At 34.7% G+C, this 23,187-nt stretch overlaps 4 protein-coding genes and 2 long non-coding RNA genes across 11 annotated transcripts; 4 read left to right on the forward strand and 2 right to left on the reverse strand.

Annotated features, from left to right (window-relative positions):
* The first annotated feature begins 226 nt into the window (after nucleotides 1-226).
* Nucleotides 227-2,253, forward strand: LOC110224264 (pentatricopeptide repeat-containing protein At1g64100). 3 transcript variants are annotated; one of them, XM_021010230.1, is made up of 3 exons: nucleotides 587-726; nucleotides 831-1,874; nucleotides 2,021-2,253. In XM_021010230.1, the coding sequence occupies exons 1-3, from the start codon at nucleotides 679-681 to the stop codon at nucleotides 2,042-2,044; spliced, it is 1,116 nt and encodes a 371-aa protein (XP_020865889.1). In that variant the 5' UTR covers nucleotides 587-678; the 3' UTR covers nucleotides 2,045-2,253. The 3 variants fall into 3 exon arrangements, with proteins under 3 accessions (XP_020865888.1, XP_020865889.1, XP_020865890.1); XM_021010231.1 differs by having other exon boundaries at nucleotides 644-726; nucleotides 851-1,874; XM_021010229.1 differs by having other exon boundaries at nucleotides 227-1,874.
* Nucleotides 2,254-4,530: 2,277 nt separating this feature from the next.
* Nucleotides 4,531-5,259, reverse strand: LOC9324004. The gene is made up of 2 exons (XR_002333780.1): nucleotides 5,116-5,259; nucleotides 4,531-4,843 (listed from the first exon to the last, which is right to left on the reverse strand). It is a non-coding gene; the product is annotated as an uncharacterized LOC9324004 (long non-coding RNA).
* A 216-nt stretch (nucleotides 5,260-5,475) lies between these two features.
* LOC9324005 lies at nucleotides 5,476-9,072 on the forward strand. 2 transcript variants are annotated; one of them, XR_002334206.1, is made up of 5 exons: nucleotides 5,476-5,578; nucleotides 5,673-5,745; nucleotides 6,300-6,373; nucleotides 8,406-8,665; nucleotides 8,819-9,072. It is a non-coding gene; the product is annotated as an uncharacterized LOC9324005 (long non-coding RNA). The 2 variants fall into 2 exon arrangements; XR_002334205.1 differs by having other exon boundaries at nucleotides 8,406-9,072.
* Nucleotides 9,073-12,989: 3,917 nt separating this feature from the next.
* Nucleotides 12,990-14,802, forward strand: LOC9322454 (uncharacterized protein At1g76660). Of its 2 annotated transcripts, none has more exons than XM_021009928.1 (2): nucleotides 12,990-13,311; nucleotides 13,492-14,802. In XM_021009928.1, exons 1-2 carry the CDS (start codon nucleotides 13,207-13,209, stop codon nucleotides 14,476-14,478), a joined length of 1,092 nt encoding a protein of 363 aa, XP_020865587.1. In that variant the 5' UTR covers nucleotides 12,990-13,206; the 3' UTR covers nucleotides 14,479-14,802. The 2 variants fall into 2 exon arrangements, with proteins under 2 accessions (XP_020865587.1, XP_020865588.1); XM_021009929.1 differs by having other exon boundaries at nucleotides 13,495-14,802.
* Nucleotides 14,803-15,535: 733 nt separating this feature from the next.
* On the forward strand, nucleotides 15,536-18,499 carry LOC9322456 (MATH domain and coiled-coil domain-containing protein At2g42470). Its single transcript, XM_002886344.2, has 4 exons — nucleotides 15,536-16,707; nucleotides 17,318-17,478; nucleotides 17,581-17,789; nucleotides 17,865-18,499. The coding sequence occupies exons 1-4, from the start codon at nucleotides 16,604-16,606 to the stop codon at nucleotides 18,285-18,287; spliced, it is 897 nt and encodes a 298-aa protein (XP_002886390.1). The 5' UTR covers nucleotides 15,536-16,603; the 3' UTR covers nucleotides 18,288-18,499.
* On the reverse strand, nucleotides 18,064-20,252 carry LOC9322457 (signal recognition particle 54 kDa protein, chloroplastic). 2 transcript variants are annotated; one of them, XR_002334233.1, is made up of 7 exons: nucleotides 19,921-20,252; nucleotides 19,693-19,824; nucleotides 19,315-19,382; nucleotides 19,130-19,225; nucleotides 18,859-19,011; nucleotides 18,694-18,771; nucleotides 18,064-18,149 (listed from the first exon to the last, which is right to left on the reverse strand). XR_002334233.1 is itself a non-coding variant. In XM_021036084.1 (4 exons), the coding sequence occupies exons 2-4, from the start codon at nucleotides 19,814-19,816 to the stop codon at nucleotides 19,136-19,138; spliced, it is 282 nt and encodes a 93-aa protein (XP_020891743.1). In that variant the 5' UTR covers nucleotides 19,817-19,824; nucleotides 19,921-20,241; the 3' UTR covers nucleotides 19,030-19,135. The 2 variants fall into 2 exon arrangements, 1 of the variants encoding a protein (XP_020891743.1); XM_021036084.1 differs by lacking the exons at nucleotides 18,064-18,149; nucleotides 18,694-18,771; nucleotides 18,859-19,011 and having other exon boundaries at nucleotides 19,030-19,225; nucleotides 19,921-20,241.
* Nucleotides 20,253-23,187: the final 2,935 nt, after the last annotated feature.

Genomic DNA, 23,187 nt, shown 5'->3' on the forward strand with positions numbered 1-23,187 from the left:
TTAGCTCGTTGAAGTCTCTTTTTCCCTCTTTTATGTTATCTTTTATCCCACGTAGCAACAATATCCGTGCTGACTATCTCGCAAAAAAGGCACGATCACGCGGATTTATCTTTTCATGTAAGCTCTTCTCTACCGGACTGGTTTTCTCAAGAAGAAAACGTCCGTTTCTAGCTTGAATGGATGAACTTATTTTGCTGTCAAAAAAAAAAAAAAAAAAGCAGGAAAACGACGTCGTCGCCTAGTCCAGTCCACTACATTGGTCTCCTGGCTCGAGACATGAGAGTTCATTGAACCGGTCGGTCTTCTTCTGTTTGATTTTTTTTGTTGCGAGTTAGGGTTTATATAATCACTCTTCACCATATCTGAGTCAGAGGTCGAGGCGAAGCAGAATGTTGGCTCGTATTTGGAGATCTGAATCTTCTGCTAGATTGATGAGTACGAGGTTGATTCACGGTCGTGTCTACAAGAAAAGTACAACTTCATCAAAGAGTCTACCTTCTTTGAGCCGAGGAACATCATTTGAAGGAGAGGAATTGAAATTGAAAAGTGGGTTTCATTATCTTAAAAGCTTAGATGATGCGATCGATTTGTTCGATGAAATGGTTAGATCTCGTCCCTTGTATCCGGCAGTTGATTTCAATAAAGTAATTGGTGTCATCGTGAGAATGAAACGACCCGATGTTGCGATTTCTCTCTATCAAAAGATGGAAATGCGCCGGATTCCAGGTAATATCTACAGCTTCAATATTCTCATAAAGTGTTTCTGCGACTGTTATAAGTTGTCATTTACTTTGTCTACATTCGGGAAGATCACTAAACTTGGTTTCCAGCCCGATGTTGTTACGTTTAGTACGCTGCTCCACGGATTATGTCTGGAAGATAAGATCTCTGAAGCGGTTGCTTTATTTGATCATATGGTTGACACTGGATTAACACCCAACGTCGTAACGTTTACAACACTGATGAACGGTCTTTGCCGTGAGGGTCGAGTTCTTGAAGCACTAGCTCTTGTTGATCGGATGGTAGAAGAAGGTCATCAACCTAACCAGGTTACTTACGGAACAATTGTCAATGGAATGTGTAAGATGGGTAACACTGTGTTGGCCTTGAATCTGCTTAGGAAGATGGAAGAAAACCACGTCACAGCTGATGTTGTGATCTATAGTGCCATCATTGATCGCCTTTGCAAAGACGGAAGTTATATCGATGCTCAAAATCTTTTCACTGAAATGCATGACAAAGGAATTTTTCCCAATGTTCTTACCTACAACTGTATGATAGACGCTTTTTGTAGCTCTGGTAGATGGAGTGATGCCAAGCAATTGTTGCGTGATATGATTGAAAGGCAAGTAAATCCTGATGTTGTAACTTTCAGTGCATTGATCAACGCATTTGTCAAAGAAGGGAAGCTCGTTGAGGCTGAAAAATTATACGAGGAGATGCTTCGTAGGGGTATATTTCCTAATACAATCACTTATACCTCAATGATCGATGGATTTTGCAAACTGAATCGTCTAGATGATGCAAAGCGTATGTTTGATTCGATAGCTAGCAAGGGCTGCTCTCCGGACGTAGTTACTTGTAGTACCCTAATTAATGGCTATTGTAAGGCTAAAAGGGTTGACGATGGAATGGAGATTTTCTGCGAGATGCATCGAAGAGGAATAGTTGCTACTACAGTTACTTACAATACTTTGATTCATGGGTTTTGTCTAATAGGTGATCTTAATGCCGCTCAAAACCTTCTCAATGAGATGATTTCTAGTGGTGTGGCTCCAGATTACATCACTTTCCACAGTATGCTGGCCGGCTTATGTAGGAAGAAAGACCTACGAAAGGCAGTGGCAATGTTGGTGGATCTGCAGGAGAGCGTGGTATGTCCTCGACACATTTTTATTAAGTGTTCACTTCCCAATGCCTTTGGGTGCAGCTTCTGCTGTAGCATCCGGGGAAGTTTGCTACTGAATGTCCAAGTCAGATGAAAGTTCCCTCTGACTGTTTTTGTGTGTTTGCTTTGCAGGATCATCAATTGGAGGATGAATGAAAGAATGGAAGATCATTCATATTTATATCTTTAGCAGTAGAGCTCCAATGCTAAATTTTTTGCTGGATCAATTTCATTTCTGATGTCCCACAAATTCGATACACTTGTTAACTTCTCTGTTATCATGTTATCTATGTGGTACTCTTAAAATGAGTTGTGTTGTCTGAAGGCCAATTGGACAAAATCTTGTTAGATATGCTTTTCGATCATGTTTGTTTTGTTCATAGTATGATTATGGTTTGATGTTTCTTGTGAGATCTTGGTCTCTTAGTGAAGACTGTTTCTTACTTTTGTTGCAGCTGCTGCCGAATCGGGTACGTTTGTCTTCTCATTCATAACAATTTATATCTTTGTAAACATATAGATTGGAGTAATTAGTTGCAGATTAGGACTATATATAACAATACTACATTGCTCTGATTGATTAATTCGAGGATTATGGCAAAAGAAACCGTAAATACAAAACCGAAACAATGTTCTTGGTAAGTGTATGTGTTGTAAATATGTCTTCAAAACTGCACTACTATTGTGTTTTAAATTTTGGTCTCTTTAGATCTTCTTCCCATGAAACTCTTTTTCAATTGTATAACATGATCTCCTCTGGTTCTTTGATCAGGTTTGGTAATAAAAATGAAATATGTTTTCTTTATGCATTGTATTTGAATTATATTAGCCAAAACAATAACATTGCCAGATTATGCTGCTTGTATCTGACTTAAAGCTGAGCTACTAAAGAGAGTGTAGTATGTCTTCTTCTCTCTACTCTACATATAGAATGTTTCTGGAGCGCAGTCTTTCCTTGATTAGGATATTAAAATTCAGAATCCATATGGTTGTGAAGTTTTAAGTGGTGTCAAAACATGTCTTACGATAAAAATGGTAAAATAGAACCATTTTTATCCTGAGGTTAGATCGTCTACCTTTGTCTTCTTCTTTTCCCTCTCATCTTCTCCACGTTTCTAAAAATAGGACCAGTGATTGTAATTTAACACCAAGCTTAAGCCATGTATTCACCGACACTTATAGAGGGTTTGATACAGTTCCAAGCATTTGGATAGTTAAGTGTGTTCATCGTTACAGATACTTTAATGCTTCAACGCTTGAATCTGCTCCATTTAAACTCTACATTTTTTTTTTTTTCAAACAATTGTTTTGAATTGCTTGGTAGTATTTACTGATTCTATTATTGTAGTCATTTTCAGCTTTATATCAAGCTTTAATTTAGTTATGTAGTATTACTGATTAACATTCACCAGACTTTAAGTCAAGTATCCACAAACACGTTTAGAAGGTGTTGATAGGGTTACAAGTCTGGGAAACTAAATTGAGTCCTTCATTACAAATGCTTTATTGCTTGAATGCTTGCATCTGCTCCATATGGACTCTATATATCCCTTTGTCTGTTTTCCAGGTTGATGCACTGCCTGTGTTTGAACCAGATGGTTAGAGCCAGCAGATGCATGTACTTGAATACTTGCATTGCCTAGAGCTTGTTAGCAAGACATTTTCATGAAAAGCTGCGTCAGAACTACTCAAATCCCCCATAGTAGCAACTTGATGCCTCCATTTGATCAGGCGCCCCTTTCCTCTTCTCAGCAACCAGAGGCTTGGAAACAATTACTTCACCATCATCATCCTCCTCACCCCAACAAATCTGCTCATCTTGTTGCATCACTGGCGAGTTAAGATTCAGAATTGCTTTGGTTATCTCGCAAAGCGTTGTCAGCTCCGGATGAGAATCCAACAAAGTCATCTGACGGTTTTGCACCAACAAGTTTCTTCTTTGAATCAAAATACACATTATTCTGATGAACTTTCTATTAGTCTTGTGGTTGTCGTCTTCTTTTAACCCTCTCTTGTATCCAACTGAGATTTTTCAACGTGATACAATACCGTTATTAGACATGTTTATTACAACAACATGATTAAACTAGGAATCGTGCAACTAAGACATACCAAATCGCAAACACACAAAACAAACAACCAAGTTCATAATCCTCCTCATTACCCTAGTACTTGAGTGCATACAGAACAATAAACATCACGAATGAGCCTTATGTACGGATATGGTTACAAACATGAAATCCGATAAACTCTTCGGCGGGACTTTCAATAGTATCCTCTCTACAAAATGGACACTCCATCCCAGGATTCTCGGGAAGAATGTTAGCACGCCACTCTCAGACAATCCAGTTATCGGCACCCCTCCTAGAGCATAGAACCAGGGCCGGCCCATGGGTAAAGCCCATGAAGCAAGGGTTTTAGGCATCAAATAATTATAAGTAGTTTTAAGGGCATCAATTTTTAAAATGTTATTGTGGTCTAGTGGTTAGGTTGAAGTCTTTTGTTGTACAGGTCATGGTTTCGAATCCCATACATGTTAAAACTTATTTTTTTTTTATAACAGCTTTTGTTAATGGGCCAAAAAAATTTTTGCTTTAGGCACTCAAATAGTTTGGGCCGGCCCTGCATAGAACACCCAAATGTTCTTCAAATTCGATAATGGAAGTCTAGCCGAAACGATTGTCTCATGTGAAGAAAAACATACATAATAGAATCACGTGAATGTTAGTTACATCATCTAAGGTTACAACATAAATTGAAAACTTGTTTTAAATTTTTAATAAATACTCATGAGCTTCTTCTTCGTTGTTCTCTTCTCTCTCACCTTTTTTTGACAATTTTGGAACTTAGAAGAACCAACAACATCCTGAGATCTCTGCCCTTCAGCTGTAACCAAACGTGTATTTCTTGAAGCTTGTCGTTGTGGAGGCCCGATAGTGGTCGTCTGCATTTTACCTGAAAAAAAAAGAGCTATAAGAGATCCATTGAAACTCACTCTCAAGTAAAGAGCTATAAGAGATACCAATAAGAACAATGGGCATCCTCAAAATCGTGAGTTCTTATCCATAATCAAAAAGTTTAACAAGCTTATCTTATCACTCACACGGTCACACCACAAATCCCAAAAACTCAGTAAACCATTATAAAAAGCCCTAAATCGTCAAAAGAGATGAGAAAAATGCTAAAACCCAAAGAAGCCCTAAATTAGTCAAATGGGACCGACGAACCAGACTCTTCGGAGGTTTATCCGGTTGAACCGGAAGGTTAGCCTTCCTGTCCATGGCTAAATCTCAACTGCATCTCCGACTTGCTACACCGTTGATTTTCCGAAACGAGAAACCACCACAGAGACGCCGCAGCAGAATTCAAAATTCGAACTCTTTATTGCCGCTTCTCCTTCTTTCTTAAAAATTCAAACCGAATTTACTAGCCACTGGGCCTTCGTCTGTTAAGCGGTGAAATGTTTGGGCTAATAATGGGCCTTATAATGCTCTTGTCTTGGCCTGGTTTAGTTTGTTTTCTTTCAGAAAACTCATCTCTTCCTTCTCTTTCAAATTTCAATTATTATTCTGCTCAGAGAACGAGAGTGAGAGAGAGAGAGACATCAACCTCACCACGTCGTCCACGTTTCTCTCCATCTTCTTTCACTATGATAAGTCACGACCATGCTCTGCTCGAACCATCAATCAGGTTAAACACCGCTGAATTAGCAAAATTTTCTTTTCATCTTTTTTAAGGTTTCTTAGTTTCAGTTAATGATGAATCGCTTTCGTCTCTTTTGCAGTTATTTTTCCCGGAGCACTGGAGATCCTGTTTCAGATTATAGCGACCCTACTCTGAATCACAAACCCAACTCTGTATGATCTGTTCCCATCTCTTTTCTCTCGATATAATCTTCATGTTTTCGTTAGTGATTCTCAGTTTCTTCTACGTTTTAGATTTGTGATTTCATTTTTTTACGTTTATTGCTTGCTATTTATAGTTTACGTTTGTCGTCTATATCTAGAATTAGCTACTTCCACTTGTTGATGCTTTTGTTTCCACAAATGCTCTCTGTTTTGCTCCTCTGTTTATGCCTTTATGGCCGAGACAGTGTGTATACTTTTTTCATTCGATTTTGTTCAAGACTAAACGCTTCTTCATTTTGTTCAAGAAATATCGTTTTGTTGACTTAATCAGAATTGTGTCTGCGATTTACTCATGGGAAATATTGACTACAAAGTTAGACTTAGTTATGGAATTTTAAAAAAATTTCCTTAATTCTCTGTCAGTTTTCATTTATTCCGGCATAGGTTTTTTTTACCAACTTTCTTTTTTCTTTGTTTAAAATTTACCCACTTTCTTTAACGTATGAACAAAAAACATGTGGAAATTCTGTTAGTAACATGTGCAATTTGATTTTTGATTATAGGAGAATTTTGATAATCAATACGGCGAAGAGATTTGCGACTTACGAGGATTATACTGATAACAAAATAAATCCAGGTAATGGAAACTCTCTTTTTACAAGGATTGTGAGCATATAATTTAATAATAATTTAGCGTTCATGAAATGTTTTCTTAGAACCTCCTGCACCTACACAGCTTGCAAATGAATTGACTTTCTTGTAATTTGAGTCTTCTTTGCTACCAAATCCATGCTATACTTTCTTCGTATTTTTTTTTCTTTTCTTTAAAAATTATTTTAAGTAAAACTAAAATTAAATAGTTTAAAACTTTTCAGTAAAAACATTTAAATAAATAAAACTTATTTTAAAAAAAAATAGATTAAATTGTAGTGATTTTCACTAAAGTTTTAAACAATTGAATACTTAAAATTTAAGAAAATAATTTTGTACCAAAAACCATGTTATTGTTTAAGTGTTAAATTTTAAACATGTTGAAAACTAACCGCGCCTAGGCATCCTGTCCTTTGGTCCGTAAGCTTGGTGTTCGAAGTTCGGCATATTTTCACGTGATATAGATTTAATACTTAAACCCATTTTCTAAAAATAATAGTGATATTGACTAAAATTTAAAACAAATTTAACACTTAAACTTTAAGAAACATAACATTTTTAAAACCAAAACCATGTCAATTTCACTAAAATTTTTCAAAAATTTAACACTTTTGCCTAGGCGTATTCATTTTCAAAAATTGAAACTCATTTTCTAAAAATAATAGTGATTTTGACTAAAACTAAAATTTAAAACAAATTTAACACTTAAACTTTACGAAAAATAACGTTTTTAAACCAAAACAAAAACCATATCAATTTCACTAAAAAATTTTAGAAGTTTAAGTGTTAAATTTTAAACACGTCGAAGCGCCTATGCATGTGTCCTTAGTTGGTCCGTAAGCTTTGGTGTTTGAAGTTCAGCATGTTTTCACGTGATATAGAATTTAACATTTAAACATTTTTAAAAAATAATAGTAATTTTTTAAAACAAATTTAACACTTAAACTTTAAGAAAATAATAGTAATTTTTTAAAACAAATTTAACACTTAAACTTTAAGAAAAACGACATATTAATTTTTAAAAATTAGTTTAAGTGTTAAATTTTAAACACGTCGCGCCTAGGCATTCTGTCTTTAGTTGGTCCGTAAGCTGGTGTTCGAAGTTCGGCATGTTTTCACGTGATATAGATTTAAGATTTAACACTTAAACTTAATTCTAAAAATAATAAAACAAATGTAAGAAAATAAGGTCATTTTTTAACTAAAACCATGTTAATTTCACTAAATATTTTTAAAAATTAGTTTAAGTGTTAAATTTTAAACACGTCAAAATTAACTGCACCTAGGCATCATGTCCTTAGTTGGTCCGTAAGCTTTGGTGTTCGAAGTTCGCATGTTTTTATGTGAAAACTTTACACTTAAACTCATTTTTTAAAATATAGTGATTTTGACTCAAATCTGAAACAAATCTAACACATGAACTTTAAGAAATATAACGTTTTTTAAACTAAAACTATGTCAATTTCACTTAAATTTTAAACACGTTGAAAACTAACCGCGCTTAAACATCCTGTCCTTAGTTGGTCCATAAGTTTTGGTGTTTGAAGTTCGGCATGTTTTCACGTGATATAGATTTAAGTCATTTAACACTTAAACTCATTTTCTAAAAATAATAGTGATTTTGACTAAAATTTAGAAGAAATTTAACACTTAAACTTTAAGAAAAATAACGTTTTTAAACTAAATCCATGTCAATTTCACTAGAAAAATTTGAAAATTTAAGTGTTAAATTTTAAACACGTCGAAACTAACCGCACCTAGGCATCATGTCCTTAATTGGTCCGTAAGCTTTGGTGTTCGAAGTTCGGCATATTTTCACGTGATATAGAATTTAGCACTTAAACTCGTTTTTTTAAAATAATAATGATTTTGACAAAAATTTAAAACAAAATTTAACACACTTAAATTTTAAGAAAATAACGTTTTTTAAACTAAAAACCATATCATTAATTTAAAAATTAGTTTAAGTGGGTGTTGTTATGTTGAGTCAGAGTCTTGATGCTAATAGTTTGACACAGGATACAAGCAACACGTGTTGCTGGAGAATCTATAGAGAATGCGTCCATTACGCCATATTCAGTAATGATTGCTTTTAGTTTTCATTCTGAGATCCAATATCTAGATTGCTTTCGGTCTGTCTGATTGTCAGATTAATAATATGTTTGGTCAAAGTTTCAACCAATCAGACAGATAGAAAGCAATCTGGATATTGGATCTCAGAATGAAAATGACCAGAGAGAGTTCCAATCTCTCATTGGCAGCACCCTCACATCTCAAGGTAATGCCCAAATTTGTTTGCTTTGCTTTTGCAATATTGGAAAAGCTGAACCAGGGGGATATTAAAGACTACTCGGCACGTTTAACCACTCTCATATGTTTACGGTTGGTTTGTTGAGCTGATAATCTTACTTGAACTCATTTGTCCTGGCAGATATGGAATGGGATGTAGCAAATCACATCTTGGTGCTTGTATTGGATCAAAACGTCAGAATCTCCAGTCTGTTGATTCTGAGAGCAGTTTAAAATCTGAATACAAAGTTTTATCTTCACTGGCAAAGATCCAGGGTCAGCTGGGAGAATTTCACATTTTCTTGAACCAGCATAAAACTCAGTGCTCCTTGACCCATTATTCTCATCTCCTCTGATGTTACCTTTGTTCTCTCCATCACCTTCCCATCTTTCTCTCTTATAATCTCTTGTGCATGGTTAATCAAAGATGAGATTCCAACAAAATAAACCCCAAGCTTTCCACAAAATGCGAAATCAACTTATTCTTTTTATAACTACAAATCAGCCCCCCTTTAACCCGAGTCAAGACCAAGACAATAATATAAGAGACCTAAATTCAAAAAAGTATACCCAACAAAGAGATTTACTCTATCTCCCAAAGTATCACACACACAAAAATGAACAATCTCTTCATGTTATTTCCGACTCTTTTAAGCCTATGAATTAAGCAATGGTGCCCCCTTGATAGGAGCAGTCAAAGTCACTTTAAGCAACCAGTTGCAACACAACAAGCTTCTTAACGGTTCATTGTCGTTCTGAAGACGACGATCTTGGACAGAAAATCCTGAAAATCGGCGAAAACTACTAGTTTACTTTCGGTGATAACATTTGGCAAACGATTAAGTCTCGTGTCAAATGAATCAAGGTCCAAATTTTAAGCATCACCTCATATGTTCCCTTTTTATCGTAAAACATCAAACAGCTCCCTGAGATGACCTAACGCAGTCGCGTCACTTTTTGATCGCCAACGCAGCTACCAACAATCGCGATTGCATTAGACGAAAAACACACGTTTAACATTTGAACTCACAAAAGTACAACTTCATTGCTGGCATTGTAGCCGTTTCCTCCCATTGTGGTCCTTAAGGCATTTTTAACTTTGGTTTAATCTACATCAACCTTCGTTGGAACTTGAGTTGAGTCAAGGTGTGCTTATCTTGTTGCCCCATAACTTGGTCATCAAGGTTTCATCTTCACAACCTGGCAATATTTGAGGATCTGCACAAGAGTTTGGTATGTCCAGTTTATATTTCTTCCCTTTTGGGTTTTGGGGAAGAACGTATACATATATTTATACAGGCCGTTGGCTGCAGCTTCTGCTGTAGCATCCGGGAAGTTTACTACTGAATGTCCAAGTCAAATTTATGTAATTTTCTTTTCTTTTCTTGTTTTATTTTGTGTAATAAATTTGCTTAATGTAATATTGTTATTGTGTAATATTTGTTTTTAATGTTATGTAATATTTTATATTATTTTAAAGTGTTTCTTTATTTTTATATGAAAAATTAACTTTCTATGTATAAAACATAAACATTTATGGACTAATATGATAAAATAATAAATTAGTAAAAGTATTTCTAAGATATAAATAATTATGAGGACCAAAATGCAAATAAAAAAAGATGAAATCTCAAATTTGAGGTTTTGAGGTTGTCTTTGGAGAACCAAAAACCTTATATTTGAATATTTGAGGTTGCCTTTGGAGATGCTCTTATAAAGCTGATAGTAATGGATTTTTTTCTGATAAGTTCGAATCTTAAAGTAGATTTATATAATCTGACTTTTATTATTCTATATTGTCTTTGGTATGGCTTTTACTTTAGAAGAAATCTCACGTAAACTTGTTGTTCCTTTTTCATCCAGCTTTGATGCACGTGAAATCTGGTGTCATGTTATTATCTCCACGAATACATATAATTTATCTGCGTTGTAAAATTTTAATTAGAGGATAACAGCTAATTTTCTCACTTTAAAATCCTCATTTCATAATTAGTCTTGAAAATTTGTTTTTTTTTAGATTTGTTAGGAAAATACTAAATCTATGAGTGCAAAGTTGGTTGGTTACACGTGTCAAAAGCATGAGTTCGGAAGTGGGGTTGATGACCTAACTCATTGAACTTCCGACAGGTCCTAATAATCCAAGTTATGATTTCATAAAAAAATTATATTTTCTTAAACGGACAATAATGTGTTTTTAACTTTTAACGACGTGACTCTTTTGTTTTCATTTCAGAAAACGACTTTAATCTTATTCCCAAAGTTCAGTTTCACTTTCCTAATATAACTACGAACTAAATAATTTGTGTTTTGTTTATAAAAAGATTGTTATTTAGTAAAAGTAGACTTCTAGTATGAACTATGAACTTTCTTTCGAAGGTCTAGATTTCCTTAGAAGAATTAACAATTTATTAATATCGAAAACAAAGATGACATATTGACATATATTTAGGATAAATTGGTGTCTTATGTTGGAACTAGACCCTGTTCTAAAAATCCCCGCCTAGGCCCGATTACTCCCGCTTAATCGCTAGGTCCATCCTATCCGCTTTGATTAATGACTAATTTCCTAAAAAATCAGTTACCCGATTACTCTCCGCCTAATCTGATTACTTCCCGCCTAATCCGATTACTCTCCGCCTAATTTACATATCTCGATTATTTTTAGATTGCAAGTATAAAAAACTTTTTATTTTTGTTATTCAATTATTTAAATTGGGAGTTTGTGATGTTTTACAATAATTTATGTTCAAATTTTAATAAAAATCATAAATTTGTAATAAAAATCATAAAAATTTATCTCAAAAATACAGTTTTATGTGTTTACTGCAATTTTGAAAACAATATTTGATTAATATGTTTTAAAAATATTAAAATAATCCTAAAACTAATCCCCGATTAATCCCCGATTTTAGTCCTATTTTCCGATTAATCGCTAGGCCCATACCTAGCGCCCAACTAGCGCCTAACGATTTTTCAAACCAGGGAACTAGATGATGATGCCGACAAAAAAAAATGGAAATAGGTGTTGATAGAAATATTTAAATTGAAGGCCTAAATTGTTTTCAGCTAACTATTAATTTAGTAAGAGATGATTTTGTATTTTTATCAATATGATTAAAATATTAAACCAGATAATTATTAGCTATGTAGATATTTTCTTATAAAAATACTTTCCCAAAAGTAGGTGAAATGCAAATGCTTATCAATCTCAATCAAGAAAAAAAAAAAAACATGACAAATGTATCCTTAAACTTGGCCATAAACCTCATCATTTTCTACTTTCTTTTTATCTTTTTACGTTTAACTCTTTAAATTTAATTCTTCTAACTCCCAACTATCTCCTTGCCAAAATTCCTCCTTAAAATTCTAGTTTTTCTTTTTTGAAATGTTAAAAATATAAGTTTGTCTTTATTAGATTTTAGTGATTTTAATCGGTGACAGCTAAACATTATTGCAAAATTAAATCACATTAACTCTCTGCCTGTCTTCCTTTTTTGTGTAAATGCTTCAATAATAATTTTCCCCTTTTTGGAACCAAGAATCAGTCAATTGCATTAAATCTTTTTAAACAAAGTAAGCTACCACAGTTCGTATTATTTAAAGATGAAACCAAAAACTACTGTAGTTATTGGTTACATAAATATTTCACCAAAATTGAAAAAGTCGCTTTATTATTGGACATGGGATAGAGAAAAGTAAATAAGACCCAAAATATAAAGTCAAGCCACCGTGCAAAACAAGTTGAAATTGCGTTGTGACATTTTATTTATTTATTCATAATCTATAAATTTTTAATTACTTTATTACTTAGTTTAGCCCCACACTTAATGTGCACACGAGAAACCTAAAACTAAAAGAGATAGATTCGATTCTCCCACACGTGCGCTTCTGTGTCACCTTTCTCATTGGAGTATCGTCATTTTCATTTATTTTTACTTAAAAATATCTTAAAATTGTTTTCCTCAAAATATCTTCTTTTCGTATTAAGAATAGCTTAATTTACTTCACTAATCTCTTAAAAAAGAAGTAATTTGACAAAAAAAAAATATGTAAAATTTTCCAGGAAAAAAAGGAATAAGTGAAAAAAATATTTAAGTTAAATAAGTAGATAAATTAATATTTTAAATAAAATAATGATATCTTAAAACTTAAACTAGAGAAAGAAAAAAAAAATTTAGTCAAATTTTTCGCAAGTCAATAGACACAATTACCCCTAATGATCGTATAAATTTACAAAGAACTTTGTCTTTGCCGTGTTTTGACCTCAAACCTTGACACACACGAACACACATATATATATATATATATATACATGTATATATGTATTTTCTGGAAGAGAAACAATAATATTCCCAGAAATTTCGGGTTACGTGTCGCTTTATTTGTAAATGGATTTTTCAGAGTTTGATTGTTGAAGAAGTTTTGTGTCTATTATTGATTTTTACTTGAGAAAAACTCGAACGCTCTGTTTTTTTTTGTTTTCTCGAGAAAATTATCAGACTCAGAGAAAATTAAAAACACAGAAGAAAGATGAGAAGCGGTGCTAGTGGAAACAACGTTTTCGATACTATAAACGCAGCTGCTTCAGCTATTGCTTCCTCTGATGATCGTCTTCATCAATCTTCTCCGATTCCGGTGAGTCTTTCTCCGTCTCAATTAGCTAAATCAGAAACTGTATGTATGATTGTTCTCTTAAGCATTAGATCGAACACTTTGTAGGCAAATTCGATTTCTATGGAACTAAACAGTGTTTTCTTCTCCGATCATTCAAATCGAATCTGATTTTGGTACTTTTTACAATTTTTTTGAAATCAGAAGAAACGAAAATGGTGGAATCGATGGAGTCTGTTGAAATGTTTCAGATCTTCAAGACAAAGGAAACGAATAGGAAACTCGGTTCTTGTTCCTGAACCGGTATCAACATCTTCAATTTCAACATCAAATTCCGGTTATCGTTCGGTTATCACAACACTTCCTTTTATAGCTCCACCTTCATCTCCAGCTTCATTTTTCCAATCAGAACCTCCTTCTGCTACACAATCACCTGTAGGAATCCTCTCTTTTAGTCCTTTACCTTGTAATAACCGTCCTTCGATATTCGCCATTGGACCTTACGCTCATGAAACTCAATTAGTATCGCCTCCGGTTTTCTCTACTTACACTACTGAACCATCTTCAGCTCCAATCACACCTCCTCTTGATGAATCATCTATCTACTTAACTACCACAACACCTTCTTCACCGGAAGTTCCTTTCGCGCAGCTCTTTAACTCGAACCATCAAACCGGTAGCTATGGTCATAAGTTCCCAATGTCGTCTAGTTATGAGTTTCAGTTTTACCAACTTCCTCCTGGTAGTCCACTTGGTCAGCTTATTTCCCCGAGCTCGGTTGTATCCGGTTCTGGTCCAACTTCTCCTTTTCCCGATGGAGAAACCGCGCTGTTCCCTCACTTTCAAGTCTCTGATCCTCCAAAGCTGTTGAGTCCTGGTAAATTGCAATGTCCAAAGACTGGTGTTACAACTCCTTCTAGAGAGCAGAAGATTGTGAGACCGCATAAACCGGTTTCATTCGATCTTGACGCGGATCATGTCATTAGATGCGTGGATCAGAAGCTAAGAACAACGTTCCCTGAAGCATCATCAAATCCAGAATCAATGAATCATTCGTCTCTCGGGTCGAATAAGGAATTCAATTTCGGCACGGATGAGAAACATTTGACCGTTGATGAACAAAGAGCTTCACCGAAGAATAGCAATGATTGGTCTTTCTTCCCTGTGATGCAGTCAGGTACACTTAGCTAACCTTCACCAGAAGATTTAGTTATATAGAAATCTGAAATTTAGAAATCGATTCGGACAACGATCTTGTTCAAGATTCAAGAACGAAAAGTAGCTAAGATTGATCTTATTATATAGTTTTCTTTTGAATTACACAATGATGATGTTCTCTATATAGAATTTTTAGATGATTCTGTTCAGGATCTTAGGGATATTATCTTGTCTCTCTTTTGGTTTTGTAATAAATATTTGGCACCGTTGGTTGTTGTATATGACTTGTCTCTATGTAATTTTTGATTTTGTGCATACACATTTGACCGCATTTGTAAATAAAATTTAATTAGTTTCTTCAGAGAAATTCCATTAAATCTATTAAGTATTGTTTAGCTTTGAAGTCTTAAGATATTTGATCTTCTGTGTCTTGTTGTGACTAGAGTTTTGTTATTGTTATAGCCAATAAAGAGAGAGATCTATAGCAGAAAGGTTGTGAAAGTTTCTCCTTATTTGCTATCTTAGATTCAACCATGATATGCAATCTGCAAATGGAAAAAGAAAATAGTAAGCTGGTATGAATACTAGTAGACATTAATCACAGACTTTTGAGTATCCAATTAAGAAGACAAACTCAAGACAATTAATAACACATTTTATCACCAAATCGATAACCCGGTCAGGTTTTATAGGAAACATCACATCACAAACACTAGTCCACTACAATTGAAGCTATGAATCCTGTATACAGAAATTTTTGACATGACAAGTTAGAATGGGCCAGCTTAAATCACTTAGTCCTCCTCTCTCAGCATTCCGCAAGCCCACTTGGAATCCATCTTCAAGTTCATAGGCCCTTTTGGTTCAATTAATCTCACTTAAACCAGTAAGCAGTTAGAGAGTTAATAAAACTTAGAGAGTTAATAAAACAGAGTCAACCCCTAAACCAAAGACTAACCCTAAACCTAACTAAATCTTGTAGGTTTAACTTTAATTAAAGTTCCCTGATATCTTTCTTTTTTTTTACAGCAATTTTCCTTATTTCTTTTATATAGTAGATTTAGAAAAGCTTTATAAATACTGACATATCAGGAATATATCAGATATAACTTTCTCTCTCTTCTCTCTCTTAATTAATCCTTTAGAGAGAGAAAGTTTCCGGCGAATAATTTTGCACCGGCAACGGCCAGTTTCTTCATTGGCGTTGGCTGACACATGCCCAGCACAGTCGGTTACCTCAACGACGGTGGCTGGTTTTCTCGTCTGGCATCGGTGGATTTATTTTCGCCGTTGGCTAGCTCTTTTCCGGCAGTTTTTGGCTACTACAGCAAAGCTGGCTGGCTTATGTCCGGAATTGTCTGGCTTCCATAGTAGAGATGTCCGGCTTCCCGTCCAGCATCGTCGCGTCTCCATGGCGGCGTATGGCTGGCTTTCGGTTTATCCCTCCACCGACGTAGATCGGTCGCTTTCCTTTGTGTGTCTGTTTTTTTAGTTTGCTTTCAATAATCTCATATGGGCTGTGTTGGTAATTACAGTGTAAGCAATTTCGCTAACTACTGTTCTTTTCCTACCAGTTTTCCATTGAGTTTTAATTTGCAGAAATCAATTCAGGGATCTGAGAATTAGGTTGAAGATAAGAAGTAGAATCCGTCGCTTATTAATCATTGCCAATTCGCTGTTGTATCTTTATTGGAGCCTCTTTGTTTAATACCGGTGAGAAACCCATAAGAATCCATGTTCGATAGTCTTATCGACGGTGATTCCTTCATCGGAATCGAAGCTCCAGCGGCGAAGGTTGAAGTCGGTTTGCTTTCGACTGCTCATCTGACACGTGTTTATGTCTATCTTCAGTTGACTACACGTATTACGGGATAGAGTCAAAATTCAGTTTCTTCTTCTGTGAACGACAGTAGATTCTCTGATGGGCCTCTTGTGGCTTGAGACTTTCTGTAATCTTTTACTGTTGTGGGGCTTTTTAGCCCATGTATAACTGCCTTTGTTTAATAATATTTCCCTCTTGCGAAAAAAAAAAGAAAAGCTTTATAAATATACCGATTTATGGGTGCAGGATCATATACAAGTTTGTGAGAAACTAGAGACGTCTTTTGCTCCAAGTAACAAAGGCTAAGAAAAAAAAGTGTTTTTTTTTTAAAGAGATATGGAGGATCAGAAGCCGACGAGTTTCACGTTTGAGATAGATAACTTCTCCGAGAAGGAATCTGTGATTAGAACAACAAACTTCTTAAGCGGCGGCTGCGAATGGTAAAGGAAAAGATTATCATGTGTGTTGTGATTCTTAACTCATCGTTTAGATTCAACATATAACTGAAAAACCAGATGAACTTGGATCGAAAAATTACAACTCTTTTGATTGGTGTTATTCAACCTTAAGACTAGCGTTAGTTTGACATCCAAGATTTCAAACCTAAGAACTAATTAAAAAACTAATCTCCTCGTATTTTCTCTCCGATGTAAGAGTAAACAGAACTCTTTCAAAGAAAATAAAGCTTTTGAATTTTTACCTGCTTGAACGGCTAACCCTAGCGAACTCCTCTCCCTTAGGGAGCCGGACGAAACATTGGCTTTGGCCCCTCAATTTTAAAGAGCTAATATGCATAGATCATTAATTAGGCCCCAAAACTGTAAATCAACAAAAAATTATATGGATCATCGGCTCCCAAAATCGTTGGTCCAACGAAACTCAGGGCCAGCCCTATCCTCTTCTATAGTATTTATATTCGTTAGATAAGAGGATCATCTAGCTTAGGCTTGTTTGATCTGGAAACTTCCGAATCTTCATTCTGAATTCTATGATATCTTCAATATTTTCTACCTTAATTTGAATATATGTATACATATGTGCATTTTTCAGGTATGTTAAGGTTCATCCCAAAGGAGATCACATTGATGATCACTTGTCTATGTACCTCTGCGTTGCGAATCCTGAATCGTTGCGAATTGGATGGAAAAGACTAGCTGCTTTTTCCATCGCTCTACTGAATGAATCGGGCAAAGAGCTCTACAGAAAACATGGCAATTTACTACTACTTAATTATATATCTCTTGCATGCATATGTATGCTTGTTGAAGAGGAAATAATAAAATTAATTTAATCTTTCTGGTTTTGTCTTGCAGAACCGTTTTACCAATTGTTCTGCGCTGAGATCCCACTAATGGGTTGGCCCAAGGCCGTGCCTCTTGAAAAGCTTCAAGAAAAAGGGTTTTTGGAGAATAATAAATTCATCTTCAATGTCCAAGTTAAAGTAGCTCAAGTTGTTGATGAAGGATCTGTAACTGGGAATGAGATGTTAGATGTCAATGGTTTCCAAGTTCTTTATTCTCAGGTATGGTTACAACGATGATGCTTAATCTCGTAGGATTGGATATCTCTAGCAAGTTATCATAATTGCATCTTTCAGGTGGCTTCAGTGAGTTGGATTTTCGTGGAACACCCTGACGTTGCAGTGAATTTCAAACCAAAGAACCAATTACTAAAGACAACGTACATGAATATCCTCCTCGGTCTAATCGAGACACTGAACAAGCCTCTACATAGCATCACCGAGACTGAGCTAAACAACTCTCAGAGCGACTTGATCGAGCTAACAGAAGCGGGCTTCAAGCTAGACTGGTTGAAAATAAAGCTTGATGAGGTTTCCTTGGAGAGGAAGATAGCAGATGTTGATGGTTATCGAGTCCAAAGCCTGGCAGAACATATCAAGAATCTCAAAATTGAAGTTAACCAGGAGCAAATCAACTCTTCTGCTAAAATTTTATCACTGGAGCAGACATTGTCGAATCTCAAAGATGAGCTTAACAAGAAGAATGCCAAATCACTTTAAACTTCAAGTAAAGTTTTTTTGTTTTTCTAAGGTGAAACTAATTAATTTGAAATTACTTTACCCTATCCGGTGACACTGAGTTTAGTCAGTTTTCTTTTTCGTTTTGGAAATGACTTAAGTAATTTCCTAATGATTCCAGCACTAATCTTTCCTTTGTACACTTTGAAGCATACACTTTAACAATTACAAAACAAACACTTTGGTTGCCATGACCGCAAGGAATGAGAATGTAATGGCAGTATGGCACAAGTGATCACTTTGACCAGATTCTGATGATCTAGCGGTGGAGACTCTCAGTAGATTTTCCCCGAACATATCTTATGTCGTTCCAATACATATCCCAATTTTGGTTTTTAAGCCGTTTCTAATAATGCACATGATGCTTCAAACGTAAAAATTTCAATACCTGTTCACCTAAAATGACAAGTTGATCAATGGTAGCAGGTCGGTACACATCTCCAGCAATAAGCATGCAAGATTTTCCCTGTAAACATATCATTAGTCAGTGTAATTTGACAGAGGGTAACTAACAATCCCCTCAAAATCTCCACTGTATTTTCAAAAGGCATACCTGCTTCTTTAGGTAACAAGCTAGTTTAGCGCAAACCATTGTCTTTCCAACTCCTTGGAGTCCAGCCAACAATATTACTGTAGCACCTGATTTAGCAAACTGTAACTCAGATACTCCTCCACCCATCAATTTCACAAGCTCATCATGTAAAATCTGCAACATAGCCATGATAAGCCACACTTGAGTACTATTGTAACCAAAATGATCATCATAGAGTGAATCAACTGATGAAACAAAATTAAGAAGCGGTTTTATTGCTAATTATCTTGACCAATTGCTAATCTGGTTTAACTCCACGAATGACACCCATTCCAACGGCTTGGTCACTAACAGATTGAACAAACCTTCTAACAACTGGAAGACTCACCTGTTAACAAAACCGCCAAGCGACTAAATCACTTTTACACCACATTCTTCAAAAGAAACCTAAATGAAACAGAAGGAAACACCACTCACATCTGCTTCCAGGAGAGCTCTTCCAATATCTCGCATTGGTTCGGCAATATTCTCCTTGGTCAAAACCTCTGCAAGTTCAAAAACCGTAACTAACTTTAAACCGTGCCCATTCTTTCTTCATCTGCCAGTGGCAAGACTACACTGCCCTTAAACTAAAATGATAGAAAACTATTTCTCTCTAATCCATTCCTCGTTCCAAGAGTCTAGCTATGTATATATGACAGACTTTTTCTTGACATACATGAACACAATGCCTATTTTAACTCATCTTCGCACATTTCTTCAAGTTTAAAGAAACATGAACAAAGCTAATGACTTTGATAAGTTACAAGAGATTCCTAATTTGAGCTCAAGGATAAAAGAATATAGAAATCGCACTTCGCCTTTGAGTTTGCTCCAAGCAGCCTCGAGTCCACCAGTCAACTGTCCAAACATCTCGGCTCTCACTTGGCTTCTTCTGTATCTTCCTTGACCAACAGTCTTCGATTTCACCCAACTCCATATCTCTCGCTACTCAACACATACATCACAAAGAACACTAAATAACCAAAAATCTAACAAAACCCAAAAACACGAAAAGAAAAGAAGCAAAATTTGAAGCCAAACCGTTGAGGGATTCCTAGAGGAGAGAGAAGCTGAATTGCTGGTACCGGTGAATGCAGAGCTAAATGTTGCTCTACTTCTCCGAATTCCTAGAGTATACATAATTCGGAACTCTACTCACGGAGAAATGGCTGGAAAATTGCAGAGCCTCCATTAGTAGTGATCAAAGCTCAAAACCTTTTTATGACTCTCTCCGCAATCTTCTTTATCTTGTTGCAGAGAAAGAAAAGAGCTTTTGGATGGTTCCATTTCATCCGTTTCCCAGTAACGGCCGTCGATGTGAGCTTTCCACGAAACGCTGCGTATTAAAACTAGTAACCCCGGCCAGACGAAGAGGAGAGACCGAGACACAGTGACAGAGCAATCTCTCTCTCTTTCTCCTTAGAGACGCGGCTCAGATCGCGACAAGTGTACGGCTAATATCACGGAATCTCTCTTTTTGAAACAAAACTCATAACGGTTTGATGTAATACAGCAACGGTTTGATCCAATGGTTGAGAGAAACTTAAAAGCTAATTTTTTTTTTTTTTCTAAAACAACAATTTAAATGAAAAATTGTAAATATAAAAAATTTCAAATTCGGAAAAAAAAGAATTTAAAATTTTAAATAATAAAAACTTGTATGATAAATTTACGTAATAATGCAAAAACAAGTTGAATATTTGGAATCGCTAAAGATCAATAACTAGGTCAAATGACTGGATCCAAAATCCGGTTAGTTCTCATATCGTATTGTAAATTTATTATCCAAGTTTCTATTATTTAAAATTTTTAAAACTTAAAAAGATTGAAAAAATGAAATTTTAAAAAAAAAACTTGTAAATATAAAAAATTTAAAATCCAGGAAAAAGAGAATTTAAAATTTTAAATAAAGAAACTTGTATGATAAATTTACATAATAATGCAAAAACAAGTTGAATATTTGGAATCTCTAATGATCAATGACTAGGTCGAATGACGGGATCCAAAATTCGGTTAGTTCTTACATCATATTGTAAATTTATTATCCAAGTTTCTATTATTTCAAATTTTAAAAACTTAAAAAAGATTTTTAAAAAAAATTAAAATCCAGTGAAAAGAGAATTTAAAATTTTAAATAAAGAAATTTGTATGATAAATTTACATAATAATGCAAAAACAAATTGAATATTTGGAATCGCTAATGATCAATGACTAAGTCGAATGACGGGATCCAAAATCCGATTAGTTCTCACATCGTATTGTAAATTTATTATCCAAGTTTCTATTATTTAAAATTTTAAAAACTTAAAAAAGATTAAATTTTAAAAAAACTTGTAAATATAAAAATTGAAAATCCGAGAAAAAGAGAATTTAAAATTTTAAATAAAGAAACTTGTATGACAAATTCACATAATAATGCAAAAACAAGTTAAATATTTGGAATCACTAATGATCAATGACTAGGTCGAATGACGGGATCCAAAATCCGGTTAGTTCTTACATCATATTGTAAATTTATTATCCATGTTTCTGTTATTTAAAATTTTAAAAACTTAAAAAAGATTGAAAATTTTAAATATAAAAAAATTAAAATCTGGCAAAAAAGTGAATTTAAAATTTTAAATAAAGAAACTTGTATGATAAATTTACATAATAATGCAAAAACAAGTTGAATATTTGGAATCGCTAATGATCAATGACTAGGTCGAATGACGGGATCCAAAATCCGGTTAGTTCTCATATCGTATTGTAAATTTATTATCCAAGTTTCTATTATTTTTAAATTCTAAAAAAGTTAATGAGATTGATGTTAAAAAAAAAAAAAAAAGTTAATGAGATTTTTTTAAAACGAAATTTAAACAAAAACTTGAATAAAAGTTGCAAAAAAGCTTTAAAAAAAAAGATCAGTGAGAAAGAAAAAAAAACCTTTAAAAGTATAAATATATTAATTTTCTGAATTAAAGAAGAAAATGGGCTGAAAATTAACCTGGCAATTGTTTGATGGGCTGGAATTGTTTCTGTTGGGCCTCTGAGAGAGCGCAAATACGATCATATCTAACCGTTACCGGAGAAAAGAATCCCCATTCTCCGACGATCCCACCACTTCCTCAATCTATCGCCATCTCCGTCGCCGAAGAGAACCTCCAACATCATGACTCCCGAAGCCTTAAATTCCGGCGACATGTAGCCTCTAACTCCGAATCGTCTCTCTCTCTCGCTCTGTTTCTACGGTGAGATGTAGTCCCGTAGTGACTGACATAGATCTTATCATCGCAGGCAAACAAATAAAGAAAGTTCTCTGTCGTTTATATGAGACGTGATGCTTGTGTGTGTGTGATCTCTCGTCTTCTTCATAGCTTTTTAAGTGAACAGAGAGAGCCGTTGTATATGTATGAGTCTTTCTTGGCCTTTGACTTCTGGACTGGAATGATTCTTTCTAAACGAAGGGAGAAGAAAGAGTCAGAGCATCATCATCTCGAAGCAGAGAGAAATCGAACAAGGGAATTGAAAAAAAAAACAGAGAAATTGCGTCTTTAACTAGAGGAGATAGGAGATGCGAGAAGCGAAACGCGAGACGCATGTATTTATAAACTTATTTGTTTGAGACTCAAGTTTCCTTTTTTTCTTCTAAAGTTTCCCTTTTTCCTTTTCACTTAGGGTTTGTTAAAGTCCAGAGCAAACACAACGGACCAACCTTAGGTTCGGTGATAATTTAGCCGTTATACACGGTTCGGGAAATTTTGTTTCCATTTTTTAGTCTGGGATTTTTTTTTCCTAAAAACCCGAAAAAACCGCCATCTATTTTTTTTTGGCCGTTTAATACCTGTGTTTTTAAATTTGGAATAAAAATACCTCATTTAATTTCGATTGCCTTTTAAAACTATCATTTTTTAAAACTTGGTAATTTCGAACCCGAGACTTAACAGTCGTTACTGGGCGTAACGGAATTATTTAACGGCGTTAAATTTTAACCGGGAAAAAACCAAGAAAAACCGCCATCTATTTTTTTTTTTGCCGTTTAATACCTGTGTTTTAAAATTTGGAATAAAAATACCTCATTTAATTTCGATTGCCTTTTAAAACTATTGTTTTTTAAAACTTGGTAATTTCGAATCCGAGACTTAATAGTCGTTACTGGGCGTAACAGAATTATTTTACAGCGTTAAATTTTAACCCCACATGTTTATATAAATATATACAAACTGCTCACAACACATTATGAGAATGTCAATGTGGTTTAGTGGTAGCGTGTGTCTTTTTTTAAACCACCAGATCCGGGTTTGAATCTTAAACCTGTTTTTTTTTTCT

Source organism: Arabidopsis lyrata (genome assembly GCF_000004255.2).
Source record: "Arabidopsis lyrata subsp. lyrata unplaced genomic scaffold ARALYscaffold_2, whole genome shotgun sequence".
Lineage (NCBI taxonomy): Eukaryota > Viridiplantae > Streptophyta > Magnoliopsida > Brassicales > Brassicaceae > Arabidopsis > Arabidopsis lyrata.